This window comes from Anoplolepis gracilipes, chromosome 11 (genome assembly GCF_047496725.1).
Source record: "Anoplolepis gracilipes chromosome 11, ASM4749672v1, whole genome shotgun sequence".
NCBI classification, from domain to species: domain Eukaryota; kingdom Metazoa; phylum Arthropoda; class Insecta; order Hymenoptera; family Formicidae; genus Anoplolepis; species Anoplolepis gracilipes.
Window position 1 is genome coordinate 9,086,852 of NC_132980.1, and position 21,618 is coordinate 9,108,469.

General features: G+C 30.4%; 1 protein-coding gene and 1 long non-coding RNA gene across 4 annotated transcripts in view; one reads left to right on the forward strand and one right to left on the reverse strand.

Moving 5' to 3' along the window:
• The window catches only part of LOC140671462 (transducin beta-like protein 2), a 33,047-nt gene extending 11,687 nt beyond the window's left edge, over positions 1-21,360 (reverse strand). The window contains exons 1-4 of one of the 3 annotated variants that reach the window (XM_072902776.1): positions 21,119-21,360; positions 20,817-21,011; positions 14,858-15,100; positions 4,700-8,787 (exon numbers count right to left, since the gene is read on the reverse strand). In XM_072902776.1, the coding sequence (XP_072758877.1) occupies positions 7,334-8,787; positions 14,858-15,098 (1,695 nt within the window). In that variant the 5' untranslated portion in view covers positions 15,099-15,100; positions 20,817-21,011; positions 21,119-21,360 and the 3' untranslated portion in view covers positions 4,700-7,333. Of the gene's footprint in view, positions 1-4,699; positions 8,788-14,857; positions 15,101-19,889; positions 20,044-20,816; positions 21,012-21,118 lie in introns of those variants that run through there. The other 2 variants (XM_072902775.1, XM_072902777.1) reach the window with 2 other exon arrangements.
• LOC140671464 (uncharacterized) lies at positions 10,299-19,928 on the forward strand. The gene is made up of 3 exons (XR_012047744.1): positions 10,299-10,402; positions 19,667-19,707; positions 19,796-19,928. It is a non-coding gene; the product is annotated as an uncharacterized lncRNA (long non-coding RNA).
• Positions 21,361-21,618: the final 258 nt, after the last annotated feature.

Here is a 21,618-nt window from a genome sequence, read left to right on the forward strand (position 1 = left end):
TAATGATAATGAACTTGAAATAGAGAGTAAAGTTGTGTAGATAGATTTTGAAGAGCAAATACTGCGCAACTACATCGAATGTCTATACATTCGTTCTATATGTCAATATGTCGCAACTATCATTAATAAACATACATTTACCATTTATATGTAAACGATTATCTGGTATTATCGCGATTATCAAACAAGATATTGACGAAAATTTTGCTGTAACGTGACTTTATGTAAACATCAATTTAAATTTTCTCTAAGTAACCGTTTTGTTGTTATTTTTAATGAATTTCAAGAGAGCTTTGACTAGCGGATCCGAATGGACCTAAGAAACTTGAACGTTTTAGGTCCTTGCATACTTTTCTCCCTCCCTTTCCTGCAACGCACAGCATAATTTACATAGACTTTTCAAAGGTTAGGTAAAAAAAATTTCTATCCTTTGTCATTTCGAAACCTTTTGAAGCGCTTTCATACGATTGGTGCTGATCTCTCGAAGGCGGTCTGACCTGATGAGAGAAGACATGTTTTCCTCCATTTGTATATAGAAATTCCATATATTTCATATAAATAATATACATCGCAGTTGCGTCAATTATGATGACGTCTAATAAAACGCACTATCTCGCTTTTTAAAATTGCAATCAACATACCGCAATGAAAAATAAAAGTTATAATAATCGATAAATGTTGAAAATAATTCATCGAGAAATTAATTATAAAAATGCAGTAAAATATTGTATATTATTAACGAAAGAATTATAGACATCGCGTTAATATCAAGAAAAAAAGAACAAAATCTTTCTCTAAATTATTGCATTTACACAATTAAATTTCGAAATTTTTCTTAAATCTTTATCTGCTTTCAAAACACTGTCCAAATGTTTTACAATTATAAAAAATTTATAAAATATTGACTATGTATTAAAATATATTAAAATAGTACAATAAAAAATAAATATAACAGGCTGAAAAATATAAATACCTATTATTTTTTATAATAAAATATTTACGTAATCAGATTGAATCATTCATCCCAAGAATTAACGATAAAATGAATTTTTATAGAAACCATCAAATCATTACAGAATCGTTAAAATTTCACGGTCAACCAAATCTCTTAAATCGATGTTCATGTACACAATAACTCCAAAGTAACTTTTACATATCGTCCGTGAAATCTTTCGGAACCTCATGGTCGACCGTTCACCTCGAGAATCTTCGTATCTTAGAAATAAATTCAATCGGGTTCAACAACCTGGTCGTTCATACGAAGACCGTTAATAACAGGCACTTAAAGAGGCCATGAAGGATAAATTTAAAACGGTCGACGCGCATTTTGCGACGATGTCCATGACCTGCATAAAAACCCCCGTCTGACGAGTGATGGTGGATATAAATCGCTACTAATATATACATTTTATAGAAATAAAAAGTACAGATAATTTACATGTTATATGATTATATATATCGAGAGATCTCTCTATCAAAGATTTATAGTATCGAATATTCGCGCCTGTAGAATATAGAAGTATTTCGATATATATATGATCAATCTAGAAATATCCACGATGCCTTGACCTTGCCCACGAAAGATACGCAAAACTTAGCTATCTATTTACGTTCTCGCGAGCAAAATATCTTCGCTAAATCAGCAAAGCTTTGGTCGCGACTAGCTTATTTTAGACGTTGGATCAAGTGGAAGATCTAAAATCGGCCATTAAAAATTTAGTTATCGTTAAAACAGTATATAAAAGACATTCTCGATATAAAATTATTATTTTTTTTTTTTTTACGTTTGATGCTGTCACACACTTACATTGCAAGATGTATTATCTATGTGTCAAAAATATTAGATACCAAAAAAACCTGTATATCAAAAAAAAGTCTCAAATATTTGAAGTCTTTTTTTGTATTTCTTATTCATTTATTCTATTGTGAAATTATCAAAGGAGTTGTGGCAATTTCAAAAAAACTTGTGAAAACTTTAGATTTCATTTTTAAAAGATATCCAGCTGAGATTTTCTCTTTTTTTACTATCTATAGTTTCTGCAAAAGAGAAAGTGCGTAATTCTGAGAAAGTAACACATATGTTTAAGATTATTTGCATGATAAAATATTGCTATACTCTATTTACTTTAGCAAATCGATACGAGGCTGACTTATCAATTTATATCAATGAGTGACACTAAGTCTTCTAAATGTATTAATATCTTCTGCTTTTTTAATATTAAATGATATCTAGATATCAACAAAATTTTGTTTTCATTAATTAATTCCAACCCTAGATGGAATATTAATAATTTAATAACTTAATAGTTTTCTTAAGATGAAATTGTCAGGAAATTGAATTTGTTACAAAAATGTTTAGCATAAAAACATAAGTACTCATAATTCACCAAATTTTCGTAAGTATATAATTATTTAGATATGCAAAATTAATTAGTAATTGTATTAATTATGTTAATTAGTAAGAGTAGCTTTAATCAAATTTAAATTTCTGCTAATAAATTCTTAATAAGAGTAATATATTTAAAGTAAAAGACTGTTTAACGTCAAAAAGAAAGCAAAAAAAAAAAAAAAATTGTGTTATGTAATAAATTTCGTAATCTTTGTTCTTCGGATTTGTCGGTAGAAAATCCTTAAAACAATATAAAGCGGAAATGATTAATTTATTTCTTTCTGCGAATTCGAGATGGCATGAAAAATTAAATCCACATATTTAAAAACAAACGTAACTCCATCCAACTCAAGCAATGTTAATAATTGTAAGGTACATTAAATTATTTAAACAAATAATACCGGCGTCGTATAATAATTAAATAACACAATTAGAACTATTATAACGAATCCTTCTAATAAAACTATATAATTTACACAATATATCGATTGCATCATTTCATCATGAGCCACTCGCATACAGAGTTTGCTGATCATAAATAGCTAAGCTAATAAGTATTTTTTTATGGTCGTTACACTAACGACTTTCACCCTACATCTTTAGATAATATTTATGTAAATATATCTATGATTTAATCAACCTAATTACCTAATTTCTTCTTTAATTTGACTCACTTCAAAGCGTATTCGTATAATCGTTTGTTTAAAAGTACAATAAACATTTTAATACATATTTCCGTGAAATATAAAATCCCAGAAATCATAGTAATAAATAATCAACTCATTATAATTGTTTCTACATATACATATAAACATATATATATATATATATATATCATACACACGCACACACACAAACACACACACACACACACACATGTACACATGTGCCTTCGGTACATCTATCGAGTCGTCATTAGCAGTAAGAATCTTATTTAAAAGTTGCCATATAACGGGATCCTCTACTCTCACCCTCCCATTCACCGTCGTTTTCTTCCCGATAATGTTATTATGTAATCTTTATGCGTACACGTGTTTCATTTTTTCATAGAACTATTCGTATACATTGCGCGATTAATTTTCAGAAAGGAAAAAAATACGATAAAATACATTTTTTTTTTCTTTTAGCTTTTGTCCAGAATAATTTGTGTAATAGAAAAAAAAATGCAAATAGATTTATACGTATAATAGAAAGAAAAATGCAAATTGATTTAGTCGACGCGACGTTCTATCTCATTAAAATTTAGATCTTATTACTTTTAAAATCTTAAAAGCTACATTATTATGTCCTCTTTCATATTTTTAATCAATATTTATCACAAATTATATCGATTAATTTTTGTTAATTCGAACAATAGCATTTTATTATTAACGTTGTTTTCGCGATAATGCTTCGTTGTGTCTAACAATATGGAGATCGAATTGATGCGACGGTCGAGAGGTGGAAAATGTTTGTCAGAGTAAAACAACAAGAGAATAATGACTTGAAAATTTATTTAACGAGTCACGGATTACAGCTGTGCCAACGATATCTAACCAGTCATCGACGTGTTTATCAGTGAGCGCGTTGCACTTCTGTACAATGAATCATTACTTTAGACATTTACGGCCAATGTAAAATATACGGCGCGAAAAACAGCTACGTGATCATGGACTACGACCTCGTTGAGACAATTTATAACTGCGTCGTTGATTACGGATCTTGAGCGATAAAAAGAAAGATGGCAACAATAACATTGTTTAGCATAAACATCAACATCCAAAATATTCAATTTGTATATTTTGACAAATGCCGTTAAAATTTTTGTCATTCATTATTCGACTCTCTTCCGTATTCCATATGTATTTATAAAAACAATGTCTCGTCAAAGAAAATTAAATAATTGAATAATAATTACTCAAACTGATGATGGTTCCAAATATTGTTTTTCAATATTAATTCAATATAATTGAAAAATAGATAGATAACAAACTAGTCATGTGAGTGTTGTTTGGTTCAATCAATTTAATATCTTTTAAATCAAGAGACATATATAGATTTTAAAATATCAACATGAATACGTGATACAATTTTTAAAGTTTTATTGAGGGATTATTTTATAATTTTAATCATGGAACACATATAGAAGTTGAACAATTTAGAGCAACGAAATAATAAAAAATAAAAAAGGTTTGACAGCGTAAATACAATGGTAATCTTCCGATCAATGTATTATAATTATTAAACGGACATTATTAAGTTCATATATTATTTGTATCTGAAGAGATACAAATTAATATTGAAATTATTTTGACCAAATGTAACATCACATTTAAAAAAGAAATCTCATCTATTATATATGCTCTTACAGACTCTTTCATTAGGATTAATTGTTGTTTAACGAAATTGAGCTTTAACTATTTCTAAGTTCATTTTTATCAAAAAGAAATACAAACACGCTTGGACACCTTAAAACTTGAAACACTGTTTTCTTATGCATTAATTGCTAATGGATATATGAAATATATTACTGGAAAAGGATGGAGATGTTTAAATAAAAACTCATTAGATAATTGAAGATAATTATATATTTATACAGTTTTATTGTTGTATGACAATCCTTTTAACCCTAGAAAAGAGAAGAAAGGCACTCTCTTCTTCTATTAATATTTTGTTTTAAAAAAGTCTTTGTTGTCTTTCCAGAAGCTCAATGCTTTAAGATTGATAATGAGTGCATTGACGGAAGAAATAAGTATTGAAATTTGTACCTATTTTTAAGCATTCTTTTTCTTTCTCTCTCTTTCTCTTTTTCTCGCGCGCGTGCAAATAAGTTAAAAGTTCAATGGACTTCCCTTGTTATTCTCGTCAAGTTATAAAAAATATCGCAACTTTCAAGATTAAAAGTATTGAAATACATCAGGTTCATTGATAAAATCGTAACGTGCGCATTACATTATGATAAAATGACTCTGCATCACATACAGAATACATACAGTGAGATTAAAAATAACTCGCACCGAGAAAGAGCGAAAGCAAGTGAATGCTTTAGTTTAAATAGTTAGATGAGCGACGATGAGTAAAATCTTACTAACTCGGTTGTTATATGTATTTCTCTTTTTTCGTTGTTAATTTTTAAAACTATTTTATAAAATACAGATTCTCACAGATTTTTTCATGAGCAATTATTAATTCATTGTTTAAAAAAAAATTTTAAAAGTCGTTTGACGTAATTTTTTACTCATCGTTAAAGAAATACTCGCGTTACTTATAATTAAATCTTAAAAGATATATGTATATGTATGTACATCAATATACGCGAGGATAGAAAAATATACTTAACAATATTATCTCGTTACAAAATCTAAATATTAAATTTTTATATTCCATAGTTCATTGTAGATATTTACAGTTGAATATTTGATATATGTAAAACTCTCCTATTGCATAATTATTAAATAAAAAGAGATTAATTCTAACAACAATGGAACACGCGATGTCAATGGAAGTACGAGTAGACAGTCTCATGATTAATTTTCATTATTAATACGTATATCGCGTATTACGTGATTTAATGTGTTCTTGTCGAAAATTGATAAAAACATAAACGTGACACACGTCCCGTTATGTCAAACACGTGGCGATATATGTAACAACGGTACGTGGCTCATGAAATCATTTAATATACGCTTTCATAGCACGTATAAAGCGAAAACCTTTACTCTCTCTGATAACGCATGGGATATCAACTTGGCCTATAATCCATGTGTCCTTGCATTTATTTGCACAAGAATGCAATTCCAGATTTTTAAACAACGTAATATTCACTGTTGTGCAAAATGTTTCTAATGATTTCCTGAATTTTTAAAGATACGACTAAACACGTGACGAGAGAAGATAGATATAATTTTGTTATCTATTAGACTTTAGTTAAATCAAAATCAAATCCGTGCGTGTTTTGATTTCGTTACGTATTCGTCGAGCCACATTAATCAGCGTCACGCCACGCGTCCTCGTCCAAGAAAACTTCACGGTGTCGTTTTGTTCTGACAAGCGAAATTTATATGCGTACTATGTATGTATATGCGTCAGTGGAAGCCAACAAGAGACACTTACCATTATCAATGACGCCGCGCGACCTCCTCGCGGGAAAAAAAAGGCGATATCGAATGAAATATGCATTATGGGATTTAGGCATGATAGGATGGATATGATAATGAATAATAAACGCTAATACGTATTCACATATATACGTACTTATATAGATTTTTGCATACATTGATTTTTACAAGTACAAAATTACGTGAAATCTATGAAACAATAATACGATTTGTACAATTGCATAAAATATTAATGATTACGCATATAATGCAAAACACGCGCAACAAATATATAAAAATGTGCACATCAAAGAGAGAGAGAAAGAGAAAGAGATTCGACAAGCTTCTGATGATAGTAAAACGTAATTAATTATAAATGTAAAAAGTTTTTGATCAATTTTCAATAATCGTGAAAAAGTAAAATTAACAGTTAAAAATGAAGTTTAGAAACGATAAAAATAAATAAATAGAAGAAGAAAAAAACATTTGAAGAAAAAGAAAAAGTATTTAAAGTATAGTACAAAAATATAGTACAGAGAAAAGAAATGTAGAGTAATAGAGCCTTTAAAGATGTTTAAATCCTAAAGATCTTTAAAATTGTTCACAAATGTTCGATTGCTTGTTCAAATCATCATTGTCATCATCTCCATGATGTTTGTCGAAAATATATGCGTTATATGTATATACATAGGCGCGAAGATTTATAGGAAGATTAAGGAACATATAAGAACACAATATTCGTATCTATATCACAGATTTCACTGGTTATTATAAAAATAGCGAGTTTCTAAGTCATCTTTTTCTCACACAATTGTACGCGTTGGTCGTCATTTTACAATTCGAAAATCACAGCACATAATACAATCTCTCATGGAGATTTTGCCTTTCTCGCTTCTTCCAGTTCGAGATGTATCTTATACAACACTAGATCTATGACGGCCCGAGCATCCTCGATGGAATCGTGCGTATCCTCTTGTATATTCCGGTGGAGCACGTTTTGCGTTATCCTCTTCAATGAGTTACAGTACGGAAATCCTTTATAATGAGGAAACATCTGTGCAGTATCGATAACTTTTGTGTGGAACAGACGCAACATTCTTAAATCGCTCGCCAGATTGTGACCTAGCAGGATCGTTTCGGTGTGAACTAAGGTCATCAGTTCATACTGGACTTGGTTAAAGGTCTTGGCTCCCAACATGTTCTTCTCCGTAATGCCGCTGAATCTAGTGTTGTAATCGATAATCTCAGTGTTCGGTTTAACGAACTCGTCGTATACTACAGTACCATTCAGATCTACAAAAGTGACTTTAGTGAGTTCGAGACCGTATTGCGTGTAGCACATCTCGCAATCTACGGCATAGATGCTATAGTTAAAATCGTGCGCCCATCGCTTAGGTGGCCAGGTATACACGTAACCCTCGAAGGGTCCGTTGAGCCCAGGCAGCATCAAGCCGCTCCAAACGTGTACTTTTCCTGTCTCGCAGCCGGGCGAGTTCTCCAAACCTCGACAGCAACCCCAATATTTGCAGTTCATCGTACCGTTGATCCTTCCATCAAGCAATTTGCCATAATGATAAACGCATTGCTCCGCGTACAAGTACTTGCCAGTATAATCGACGTAGAACGGCTTGTGGCATCTGATGCATTTTCTTTTAATCTGCTGCGACGATAAATCGTAATTATCAGATGAACTCTCCTCGTGTTCGGAAGCACTGTCGTTCGAGCTATTGCTGCAATTACCACTGTCTCGATCTTTCTCGTCATTTTTTTCTTCAGAATCTTTCTCTACAAAATCAGTGGCACGATTCTGGGTATAAGGCGTGAAATTTTGACTCGGGTATATTATGTTGTTTATCATCGCGCAACCTGGAAACTCGGACGATTCCATTGGATAACCACGAGTGATCAAGTCCTCCAATGGCAATATATATTTGCTCATTATGCGATACAGATCGACGTCATTTAGAGGTATTGTTCGGCGCAAGCTTAGATAATTATCGTGGCAATCTAAGTTTTTGTCTTGAGCCGCCTTGATCTGCTTTTTCGTTTTGCAATCCAAATTTGTATCCATATTTTTGTTAGAAAACTTGAGCTGTCTTCTTTTATTGTCACGTCTAATCTCATTGTCATTCCTTGGCAAATGTGTAACTTGTTGTCGCGTTTCGAAGCTCCTGTTTGGATGTTGACGTTGATATTGATAGTTTATTTCCCATTGAGGCACATTCGAGTACGGGATCATGAAATTGTTTACTTCTCTTGGCGATCTACACTTATATTGACTCGACTGCCACTGCACATACTGTTCCGGTTGTACGTCCCAATCTTTATATCATATGGAAAAACAAATATATTGAGTTTATATATCAGAACTATTTTTTTATCGCTAAAGGTGTCCACATATCACACGCGCATGCAAATCTGACCTTCTTTCTTCCCTTCTTTCTTTCTTTCTTTTACTATTATTATTTTATTTAACTAATGAAAAAAATTATTCTTAATATTCAGCATCTATAACTGCATAGGAAAAGATAAATGAATTCACATACATTCCGTTAATTTAATATGAAAGAAACAAGTTCTCGGGCGAAAATTGATTTCGAGATATTAAAATCGATAAGTCGCCTCTATATTTTTCATTTTTTCGAGACGGGATGAGAGACAAAAAAATCACACGCCAATGACATTTTTATGAAAGTTCGCGCAATAAGACACTACTGTTGTACTTCTGTTGTCGTTAAAATCGTAATAAAAAATAAAAGGCTGCTTTCGTTGCGAAGGTGGAATTCCGGAGATGAGTAAATAGTGTCACGTTGATGGCCACGTTCTTGACCCAAAAAAAATTTTTTTTTTTGGTTTGTAGTAACGTTCGTATATACCGATTTATACGATAAAAACATTGACACGATTTCACTTATCGTCAAGTGTATGCAGAAGATTCTGATATACGATTATTCGAGAAACAAACAATCACGATAAAAGCCTATCGAGATCCTTTAAAATTGATCAAATCTCTCTCGTTTTAGTCAATAATGACAAATGAATGAAAATACAAAATATAAGAAAAAATAACAAGATATAAATAGATAATGTGAAAGAAAGAGAAAGAAAAGCAATCAAAAATTTTTCAAAGAGTGCAAAAGAAATATTATCTTTACTCCATACTGTTAGTTTTTATCCTTTATCGACACAATTGGGTCAGCGTATTTTCAATGTGTTTATTAATATGTAAAAATGTTTAAAAATGTTTAAAAAAAATCTGAAAGAATTTATATATTTTCTTTGATCCTTCTAAATATAAAGATATAAAATAATAAATTTGAAAAATAACTTGCTTAAATATATTGTTTTATATTTATAGGTGATGTATTATTTGTGCGAGCAGAAATATTTTCTTATTGATTCTTGATATATTCTTTGAACTCTTCAAAGAACAATAAAAAAATATTTCTAGCAGCAGCTTAAAGTAAAAAGAATTAAAAAAGTAAAAATAATATCTAATAAACAAGAATATACTTCGCACATAACGAAAACATTCTCTTCTTTTTGTCGTGATTTTAACGACAACAAAAATACAACAATAGTAAGAATTTTCATAAAAATGTCATTGATGCGCGAATAAATGATCTCGTAGTTTTTTTTATTTATTTCGATTTATTATATATATATATATATATATATATATATATATATATATATATATATATATATATAAAGAGAGAGAGAGAAAAAGAAAAGACACCTACGTGACATGTCCCAGCGACGTAGGACGCTGGACTTTGTCCATTTCTCGCTAAACGTATTGTGCAGTAGTAATGTTCGTGACTTCGTATCACTCGATTCGTAAGAACAGAAGCTCGTATCGACACAGATCATGGTGGCGAGAGAACATGCAAGAGACTGTTATTTTCGCGGCGTAAATTATTGGCGAATAATTTCGGTAAGACAGTAAATATTTCGCGATCGCGCGTTGTTTTTATCCGCGCTCGCGTTATCTTGTGCAAATGTTTATATGACGTGTCGCGATATTTCCGCCTGAACGGGAACGTTACCGGGGGACTCGGAATTTGCGGAACTTACTGATTCGCCAGGTTCCGTGCGAAAAAGAATGATGATTCGCGTGATTCGCGAGATTCGAGAAACTGGAGGAAATGTCATTTTCTTTAACAGTATTTGCTCAAATGATGACAACTGTGTTTACTTATGTTTAAGTATCTAAAAGATACATTCATCACTTGATTTCGAATTAATTATTTTATGGCTCTTAATATAATTTTAAATTCACTCGACTCGTTTCATTTGCAGCAATCTCAGAAAGATTAATTTTATTTTAGAATGCATTTTATTAGAAAAAAAAAAATAAAAAAAAGTTTTCTTGTAAAGAAAACTTTTCAATATTATTTCGCGATGATTCTAAGATATTTAATTTGTATGAAATCAAAAATTTTAATCATCAATGAACATAATATCAAGTAAAGTTCAATTTTAATTTAGTTTATTTACTTAAGTTTTAATTATATTCCCTAATACTATTATTAAGTACGAGGATAGTTCGATAATAAAGGAGGCATTGATTATATATCTGTTCACCTTAAAGTCATGATCATGTTGTTGCATGGAAAAAGAGAACTACAATAGCCGTGGAAGCGTTGTTTTTCATCCTCTGATCGGAATTTGGCAAGCGAATAAAATAATCGTTTAGAATGAAAATTATTCCAAATTGAGGCGCACGCAGTTATCAGATTTTTGCAAACAAAAGACATAAATCGTCATAAAATTCATTATTAAATGAGCGAATGATGTCAGGAATAGACCACTTGTTTGAATTTGTAGCATGCATACTTCTTTTCGGTTTAAAACATTCGGACTAAATCAAAGTCTGACCAGTGAATGGAAGACAGTACTTGCACAATTATTAATCTTTTCCTTTTCATGTAATAATACATGTAACTTATAATACGTGTGCCCGTGACTTTGAGATTGTGTGTATAAATCACACACATACACACAAATACATTAATATAATGAACACCTGTACCTTCATTATCAGATCACCTACGAAATGTTTTTTTCAACAACCGTCGAAATTATTTTCAACAATTGGTTCGCTTCAAATCAAACAATTTAAACACAATTGTCTTGCTCTATCGTTGTCGTGATTCTTCCTGATGTTGAGAACAATTCGCGCTCTGATTGCTAACCGGGAGATAGAAGAAAATAGCTGTACGTGAGAAGCATAATTAAAATTACTTTTCTCGAGAAAAGTAATAAAATCAAGGAGGCACTTATACACAACTTTCGCTAATTACTGACGAAAAACGAACGGAATATATATATATATATATATATATATATATGTATATATATATATGTATATATATTTTTTTTCGGTCACGCCTTCGTGATAAATTCGCGCGTTTAAATATTCAGTGAAAATAAAAATAACGAGTACATATGTGGTTACCCATGTGCCGTATCGCAGCAGCCGAAGCATATCAATCAAGACATCTATTCAACATCTATTCTTGTCGGCAAATAAGATGTTCATTTTTAAAAAAGAATGCGTGAGAGAATATAATAGAGAAAGTAATATTTCAAATGATAACAATTTTTTAAATGTGCAAAAAAGCCTTACATTCTAAATATATGTAAATTATCTGTATATATGTTACTGGTATTTAATATTTATTTTAAAAAAATATCTTAAAATTGTTAATTTAGAGAAAGAAAGAGACAGACTTGTATCTCACATTAAGTCATGTGCAACATATAAATCTTTACGAAAGACTATTACAAAAACTTTAGCTTATTTATGTAAAGAAAATAATTAACATATTTTCTAACACAATATACATGTAAAGCAATTACTTAGAAATTACTTAGGAAAAAAAATTTAACTTGGTAGAATACCAATTTTTCTTTTATTCTATGAATTCTGAATACCGTATTAATTTTCCAGTTTAAAGTAAAATCACAATGTTTAATAAGAATATTTATCACTTGATTTTTTATTTAGAAATATGAATTAAAATTCCGAATAAACTGCATAAAACTGCACTGGTTAGGTTCTTTTTTGCACATTCAATAATTTTTGCTTTCTGCTATCGATATTTTGTACTCTTACACATGATTTTCTCTAAAATTTTTTAAAAATTGACTCGCATATATTATTTTTCCAGAGACAACTTTAATTATTGCCATCGTAAACCTCAGATCAGATTCAGTTGCCTGTGTCAATAAAAGATAAAACAAATTGCAACGTGGACGCGAATAATGTCGAGATACGATTGACAAAAATTTCATTAACATCGCAGAAATGGCGTATCGATAATATAAACCAACTGCAATGAAACAATATATATAGAATCGACTTCACGAAAGCAGCGACAAAGTAAAAAGAGACAAAAAGAGTTAGACGACAGACAGAGATAGAAAGGAAAATAGAAGGAAATTATTTGTTGATCAACCTAATAAAATGTGATATAGCGATATCGATGACGCTCTAATACGTATCATTATATCATTAAGTATATGAAATCACGTTCCTCTCTTTCTCTCTCATTTATTTGTAGAAATCTAGAGCAATTTCCTGATTTCAAATCAATTAAGGCTATACAAATTTCTAATCCATAGTCATAACTGTAAGAATCAACCAGTAACGAGCGTTAAATGCTACGGATTCAATAAACATTCGTATTCAGTTGATTCTTAAATGCTGTAGCCTTTAGTTTATTCGTAATATGATTCATTATTGCACAATACTTTTACAATGTCACCGCTATTTCTATTTGTAGAAGAAGATAAAGAAAGAAATGACCAACGTACATATGTTTGTACAATATATATATATGTATATATGCATTCGAGTTATTTAATCTTTTTCGCAGGTTAAGTCTTACGTTATCCATAAAAATAAATAAACTTTAACTCTCAAACAAAATCTTCGATCTAATAAATCTTCATATGCTCATCAAAGAATAAAATTTTGGAAGAAAGATTGAAAATGTTAAAAGCAATTAAGAAACGATGCATCATGATTGACATTATCTATATTTGAATTCCAAAAAATGTGAATTTATAAAACGTGAAAAATCGAATTTTTACATGGCTCACCCATGAGTTTTGTCTATAATTCACTCCTTAATTATAATATATTATTTTCGTGTGAAATCCGTTTAAAAGCAGACTATTTGACTTAATGATAACTCTAATGATTTACTTTCTTAGTACCTAATTTATCTTTTGGTTTAGTTAGATTTTTCTCCGCATTAACATAATATTCATATTATATTTCTATAATATAATATTTAGCGGCATGGTATCTAACTCGAAAATTTATAATTATAATAATTCTGTAAAAAATAAATCTTGACTTTTTAATACCCAAATTTGCAATTACAAATTTTTTTTCAGAGACAAAGTATATTTTTTTTTATTCTTAAAAGACATTGAGAGAGCTAATATTGACAGTAGTTTAAAGAAACGATGTTCTCGTGTTTATTGGATCTCAATCATAAAAACTGAAGAACTCTCTTTTTTCCAAATTTATTTTTCCGACATTTTCTGAATCTATTTTGTATATGTGTGAATTTAAGACTTCGTTAATATTAGGTATATGCCATAGAAAATTTACGACACGAAGAAAATGTACGACTATCAAAAGAAAAAATTCGCCAATAAAAGAAAGAAGGAAAGTTAGAGGCGATACTATGCCGCTACAATTATCTATTATATATACAAAACAACATAAGTAACTTAATTTAACATGCACATAAAAAAGCTCACAGTCCAGAATAATTCATCGATATGCATAAGTAACTAATTTTAAGGAATTCATTGTGTTTTCGCGTTGTGTGGATCATTAAATTAACAAATCAAATTGAAAAATAGAACAAGATTTTTCGTTGCTGTAGCATAACTCTTACGGTGGCGTCTGGTTTTATAATTAAAAATAATTAAGAACTCTTAATTTAATAATAAACTCTTTAATATATTAGCAGATAATTCTTCTAAGTTCAATTGAAAAATAATTTTCGCTTATTGCGACTTTTTAATTAAATAAATAACGAAATCATGTATTAAATCTCTGTTATTAATACTGATAACAAAAACTACATTAATAAAAAAAAGAAAATTTTATTATATTTTTTTGCGTCACATACAAAGCAATGTCAATAGCTTAAAAAAATGAATACTTAACATTCATCTTTATTACAAATAAGATTACCGATTTTTTTTACGAGGTGATTTCGCGAACTTTTCATATTTTAATCTTCATATAATCAATGTCATATAAAATATTTATCATCTGAATTTAAAAAAAACTATACCACCGGTTATAGTTATGCGAGCGATAAAAATATAATCTATTGTTCTTATTTGTTTAGCTACATACCTTCAGCACTGCTTGCGACGTATTTGCCATTGTAAGAGAAATTCATATCGCAGATAAGGCCATTATGTCCTTTAAGCATAGTAGCTAACCAGGCGTGAGAAGGTACTAACAATATCTCTTTATTCCGTTTTCTGCTCGTCGGGATGCGTTGACCGTTGCGAAATTGTTTAGAATAGGCTGGTTGTTCTTGCACTATCGGTACGAATTTCAAAGGTGGTTTCCAGCACACTGCCTGATTCATATCTACACAAACACAAATTTATCAAAAATTAATAAGCTGAATAAAAACAAGTACGATTTCGATGTTTGAAATTTCTATGAGAAAACTTTCAACAGTTTGATTTTGTTATAATAATTAATTAAGTTAAAATATATTCTCTTAAATTAACAGAATTAACAGTACAGCAATATGTTAAATAACAAGTAAATGTATTGAATTTTAACACAAAAATTAATCAGCAAATATTTTAATAAGAAAACAAATTTTGCAACTGTGCATTAAATTATATCTTCTTGTACGTACGCATAATTGAGAATATATTTTCGCGAATCACGTAATAACACACTATTTTCGAAACTTCCGTCGTGTTACTGATCAAGTTGTTCAGAAGAAACTGAATGCGTATGAAATACTACTCCTATTTTTCAGGGAAACCCTTAAGCCTTCTCAATTGCTGATTTGTAACTAAACCCCTCTTTCGGACCAATCCGAATATAAGAAATCCCACTGCATCTTTCCCTGAATGAAGGTAACACCCCATTTTAAATTTCTAAAGCTAACAGACTATGCGTGATTCGTGATTAGTTAATGTCAGTGGCGTAGCCAGGGCGGGGCTATAGGGGCTCGAGCTCCCCCCCGCCCCCAAAGATTTCAAGTCTTAGTGACTTTTCTTGAGAAAAGTTTATGAATTCCAACCATAGAAATATGTTTAGTCCTCCCCTCCCCCAAAACCTAAGTCTGGCTTAATGGCTTGTGCAGGTAGGACAAACAACGATTGTTATGTGGCAAAAGACGACATAGTTAATAACCAATCAATTTAAAACTTTTCCATAAAAACAAAAAGTTGGTTACAAATTGCTTTTTATTGTCTGGCAGGTGTTACCGCGTCCTATCTGCAGAAACCATAATGCTATCCTAACATGTGGCATCCATCCGAAAGCCCTATCTTTTATATTTTTATACTTTAATAGATCGTTAATACAAACGAGTAGATTAAAAAAAAAAATTCTACACCATTTATACTTTAAAATTCTATAATGTATATATGTATAAATTATAATTTTTTATATAACACAATTCTTTGATCTTTTAATCTAAAATATTTTTTACATAACATTTATATTAATTTTGCTAGAATCTAACCTTTTTTTCTTTTCTTTTTTCTTTTCTGTTTTCTTTTCTCTTCTTTTCTACATATGTCTCTTGTGTGTGGAATTATATCGTGCATGGAATAATTATAATCTACAAAAAAAAGAAAAAAAATATGTATGTATACATCTATGAAAGTACATAAAATAATCTTGAATATATGTCCCTAAGTATAATTTCGCATCAAATATACAGAAAGTATAAAAATCAGAAATAAATACCTAGAAATAGAAATAGAGACAGAGATAAAAGTAGAGAAAGAGAGAGAAAGAGAGAGAGAAATTATAAAGTAAAAGAAATTTTTAAAAACACGCAGAATAATAACTAAAATTACAAAGAATATCAAAGTATATAAAAATTTTTTTAAAGATATTTTTAAAGACTACAGTAAAAATTTTTGAAAACTAAACAATATCAACAATCTACTGAAACATAAAAATGTATGCATGTTATATATGCGTATTGCGCGTGGTTTCTATATAAACTGAACGCATGTAAAAAGGTGTACGATTTTATATATACATACACATATACAAAAAAATGAAAAAAAGAAATAAATTGGACATACACTGAATCACGTATACTGATTATGAAGTCTAACAAAACGTGTGTGATATGTATATTATTCTATCTAATCATGAGAAGAGATGCTTCATCATATTACGAAAGAGCGATGTATCAAAATAAAAACGAGATATATTCAGAAACATATAATGAGATCTTTCTCTTTTTTGCAAAGTAAAGATGTGATTATTGTTGATTCAATATGATCAATGTGCATTTTTTCAATCTCGACATACTTAACTCTTACATGGCATTGCATTCATTTCATAGTAACGTAATCCAGTATACCTGAGTCCGTGAGTCATTCATGTTTGATCATTTTCTTATAAGATTCTCAATAAAAAAAATTAACTATAAATTATTTTAAATAGTTTACATCTCTAAAAGTTAATTTTACAGAGAGCAATTTAAAATATTTTATTATATTTTATTATAACAAATGTGTAGTTTGAAAAATATATAACAAAAAATATATCATATAATATATATTTTAAATAAATATATATATAAATTGATTAATTTCAAATAAAAGTAATGAAAAAATAACTATAGTTTTTTGCAGTTTAAATATTGAAAAAAAAATGGAGAGTGTCGATCTTTAAAAAAGATAAAAAATATTATTTTAATTATTTTATTTTTCATTTTATTAATCTTATCATTTTACTAATCTGATATTAGATCAAGTTTGCATCGATAATCTAGGTTGTATACACTAGTGCGCAGTGATGCACACTAGAAGCACACATTAAAAGTTGTCATATACAAATTTATAAGTATCTAAGTAAAATATATACAGGGTGTCCCGAAATGGCAGGTAAATATTTTAATGGCAGGTTCTTTAAAACATTTTAAAGTAATTATTTAGAATAAGGGACCACTTTCCACTGTCAATGATCTTGATATATTATCAAGATCATGTCCCTGAGTAAAGTTCTGAACAAAAAATGTATAATAAACAAGATATAATTTTCGGACACCATGTGTCCATACTTTCGTATTATATTGTTATATTGTATTGCTGAGAATAGTAAGTCGTCTTTGTTTATTTTTTTTATTGAAATTTTACTTTTGTGTTCGTCACATTTCTTGTAAACTTAAAATTCTTTTGAACACAATAATGAATCATACTTTCAATGGATCTTTCAATGGGCGTCCACTTTGGAAAGATATAACCTAACCCGGTTTGAGTTATTATTATTTAGAATAAAATACCACCTAAAAATAACTTAATCCAAACTCAATTCCGATTTTGAATGGAAACAGGTTTTATTCCGAGTTTGAAAACTATTGTAGCCTCGACATCTCTTTGTATTAAATTTTTTGTCTTAAAATGGATAATTATTTAGAATAAGGTTTTATTTCCGTTCAAAATCGGAATTGAGTTTGGACTAGATTATTTTTTTGGGTGGTCCCTTATTCTAAATAATTACCCATTTTAAGACGAAAAGTTTAATACAAAGATGTCGAAGCTACAATAGTTTTCAATTTATATTTCAAATTCATATTTCACGAATGGTAGGCCTGAGATTTCGCGCGCTCAGGTACGGCAAAATGACAAGTGATACAATAATTAGATAAATTAGATAACAAGAAATTAATTAGATAAATTAGATGACAAGAAGTAGATAAATTAGAGAAATTCTTAGAAGCACTTTTATCCTTGTTATTTTGTCGTACCTGAGCACGTGAAATCTCAGCCCTATCATTCGTGAAATATAATTGCTTCCAATTTAGAAACTTATTGTAGCCTCGACATTTTTGTATTAAAACTTTTTGTTTTTAAAATGTTCTAAAAAACTTGCCATTAAAATATTTACCAGTCATTTCGGGACACCCTGTATAAAATATATATATCTAATTTATCATTTATATATATATATATATACATATATATATATGTATATGTATATATATATATAGTAAAATATGTATATATAAGTATATAAATATATAATAGTATATAAGTATATATAAGTATATAATAAATATTATATATATTATATATTGTATAATAAGCAATAATTAAAATAGTAACATAATGTTACAAGTTATTATTATCATTTGTATTAAATAATAATAATAAAAACAATAATAATAATAATATTTGTAATATTAATTATCTATTTTAAATATTCATACTATTGCAAATTTGTATACTATTGACAGCTTTCAATATGCACTAGCGCAACCGAATTCTTTATCAGTTGTGTGTGAGTTTTAAACGGCTTTAAAACATGCAATATAAACGAGTTCCTAAATGCAGTTGTGCGTGCATTTCATGCATCTATGATGGCGGGTGACAGTTCTTGACAGATCTGAACATACAAAAGGCACGTGTTTCTTCTAGCTGAAGAAATATAATTTTTGTACAAATCTTTCTTCGAGTAATCGAAACTAACAAAGATATGTATTCTCAAATATGTATATATTTATTTGCGAGATGAGTTATAAATATATATGCAATATTTTATTATAAAACAGAAGATGCACTCCATTTGAGATTACAAATACTTCGAGACGTTTGGTAAATCAATTAAAACAAAAAAAAAACAACGATTTTATTATTTTCTCGTCAATTAAATAATTCAAAAAATATTTGTCATATCACATAAAACAAATCGAGAAGCTAAAGACAGGATAACTTCGACGAATTGAAAGTTAAAACTATTTCAAAACGATATATTCATTCTTCAGAACATTTGACATAAAGTCAGTTTGGCGCGTTTTCTCGATATCGAAAAAAAGAATTCTATCGGAAAAGTACAATGATACTCAAATCTCCATTATAAAAAAAAATCATATGAGAGTATTATTCAAAGTGAATTGCGCGCTGATATGCAGTGGCAGTCAATAATATATGCATTCTATTTTTGCAGAAAGAAGTCAGTAGAGAAGACCAGAGAGAGCATGACACAAGGTGTATTTATAATACTTGCATTTTCTGCACTCAGTTTCTTTGTTTTCTCTCCTTTTAACGAATATATATTTATTTTTTTTTTTCTCAGGTAAAATTTTTGGGAATTACAAACTATGCAAACAAACATGCGTACATACACGTGTAGTTCGAGTGCAGCTAAAGAATGATCGGGGAATACTTACTTTTCGAGTCCTGCTCCAGGCTGGACCGTGATCGCCTGCTAGCGATGCAATTAATCATGAGAATAATTCCACCGAACAGCAAAGTGACAAACACCACAGGACTGAACAACTTTATGGCCTCCAGGATATTTCTTAAATCCGGCGTGGCCTCCATCGTCGCGTGACACCTGTCTCGAGTAGCTTACACACGTGATGCACCACACACGCACACACCCGCACGCGCACGCACACGGTTGCCCGGGAAAACGAAAAAGCGACGGAAAAAGCACACGTGTCACGACACGCGATAACGAAGAGTCATTATACGTGTATGCGTGTATATATATATATATACATTTGTATGTCGTGTAAGTTTGTTCGTGTTACTTGCACTCAGATGCTTTCTTTCTTCAATGTTCGAACGTATAGGTTAGGTTATAGTCTCGTTTTTTCACTAAAACGCGATGCATTCAATGCTTGAACGTATAATTTGTTTCGTTTTAAGTGTAGAAATTTTTGGGTCGTTACGTCAATTTTTATTCACGTTATTGTAATAAAAGTTATTTACGAGTTTGTTGCAAACAACACCAATCAATTTTTTATGTTTGTATTTACTCCCGTCCGCGAAAAGATCACTAGGTGCGCGACATGTGTAGAGTCGAAACTTGCTTGAGTCATGAAGCACGAAGCGAAGGTAGATGCGATTCTCACCGTGAAAATTCGATCTGATCGGCGCAAGTTTTCGCGAATGGATCGCTAATGATTTGTCGCTAATAATAATTCGCTCTACTATATGTAAATCGCGATCAAACGCGATGTGTTTTTTTTCCTTTTCTTCTTTTTTACAACGCAAATTTCTAAACGCTGTGCACTTTTAAACGTGCGCGCGACACTTTACTCGCATAGTAAATTCAAAATAGCTGTCACGCAAAATAATTCGATACGTACATTTTACTCGTAAGCCGATTGAAGATTTAAGTACATGCGATCGTATCCTCCGCTGTCAGGTTGGTCCATTCGTTCGCACGATTTTCGCTCGGTCCAATTATTCGATGAACGCACATGCAGAGAGGAGGAGGAATCACTAATGTTCCTTTGCGTCGCGTTGACATGAAAGAGCCGTCGGTCCATTCGCCTTTCGATCTTGAAAAACAATAGTATTGTTGTTTATTTATTTTTCGCGAGAGATTCAATTTGAATTGGTGCAGCGGATTTTACAAATTAAATTTTTAAAAGCACGGCTTACGTACAAGCGATCGGGAACTCGCAATTGTATAAAATCCGTGTGAACTCAATAACTCTGAGAGAATGATCTGTATTTCGCGCGGCAGGAGACGCAACGTGACGCTTCTTCTCGACGTGACGCGTGTTTGCCACCCGCGAGTACTGTACCGGTATATACGTGTTTCCTCGTCAGGTTCGATCCACTCGCACGTCATTTCCCCCACGCAATCATCTCTCCCACTGAGTCGCGGAGTCGCGAACACGCGATCAACGCCCGACTATCGATATGAATAATCCAGGTAGAGACACATGGACGATGTAAATCGGTCTCCACATTTAGGACGAATATATCATTAATAATGTAGAGATTTCAGAAATTTCGATATAATAATCTCTGTACTTATTTATAGGCCTTTATAGATTTGATGTATAAAGAAAAAGGAATTAATCCTCGGAATGTTTGAAATGTTATTGATTTTGTAGCCTCTTGATCATCGCACGAATATCTTTTATACGAATAACATTT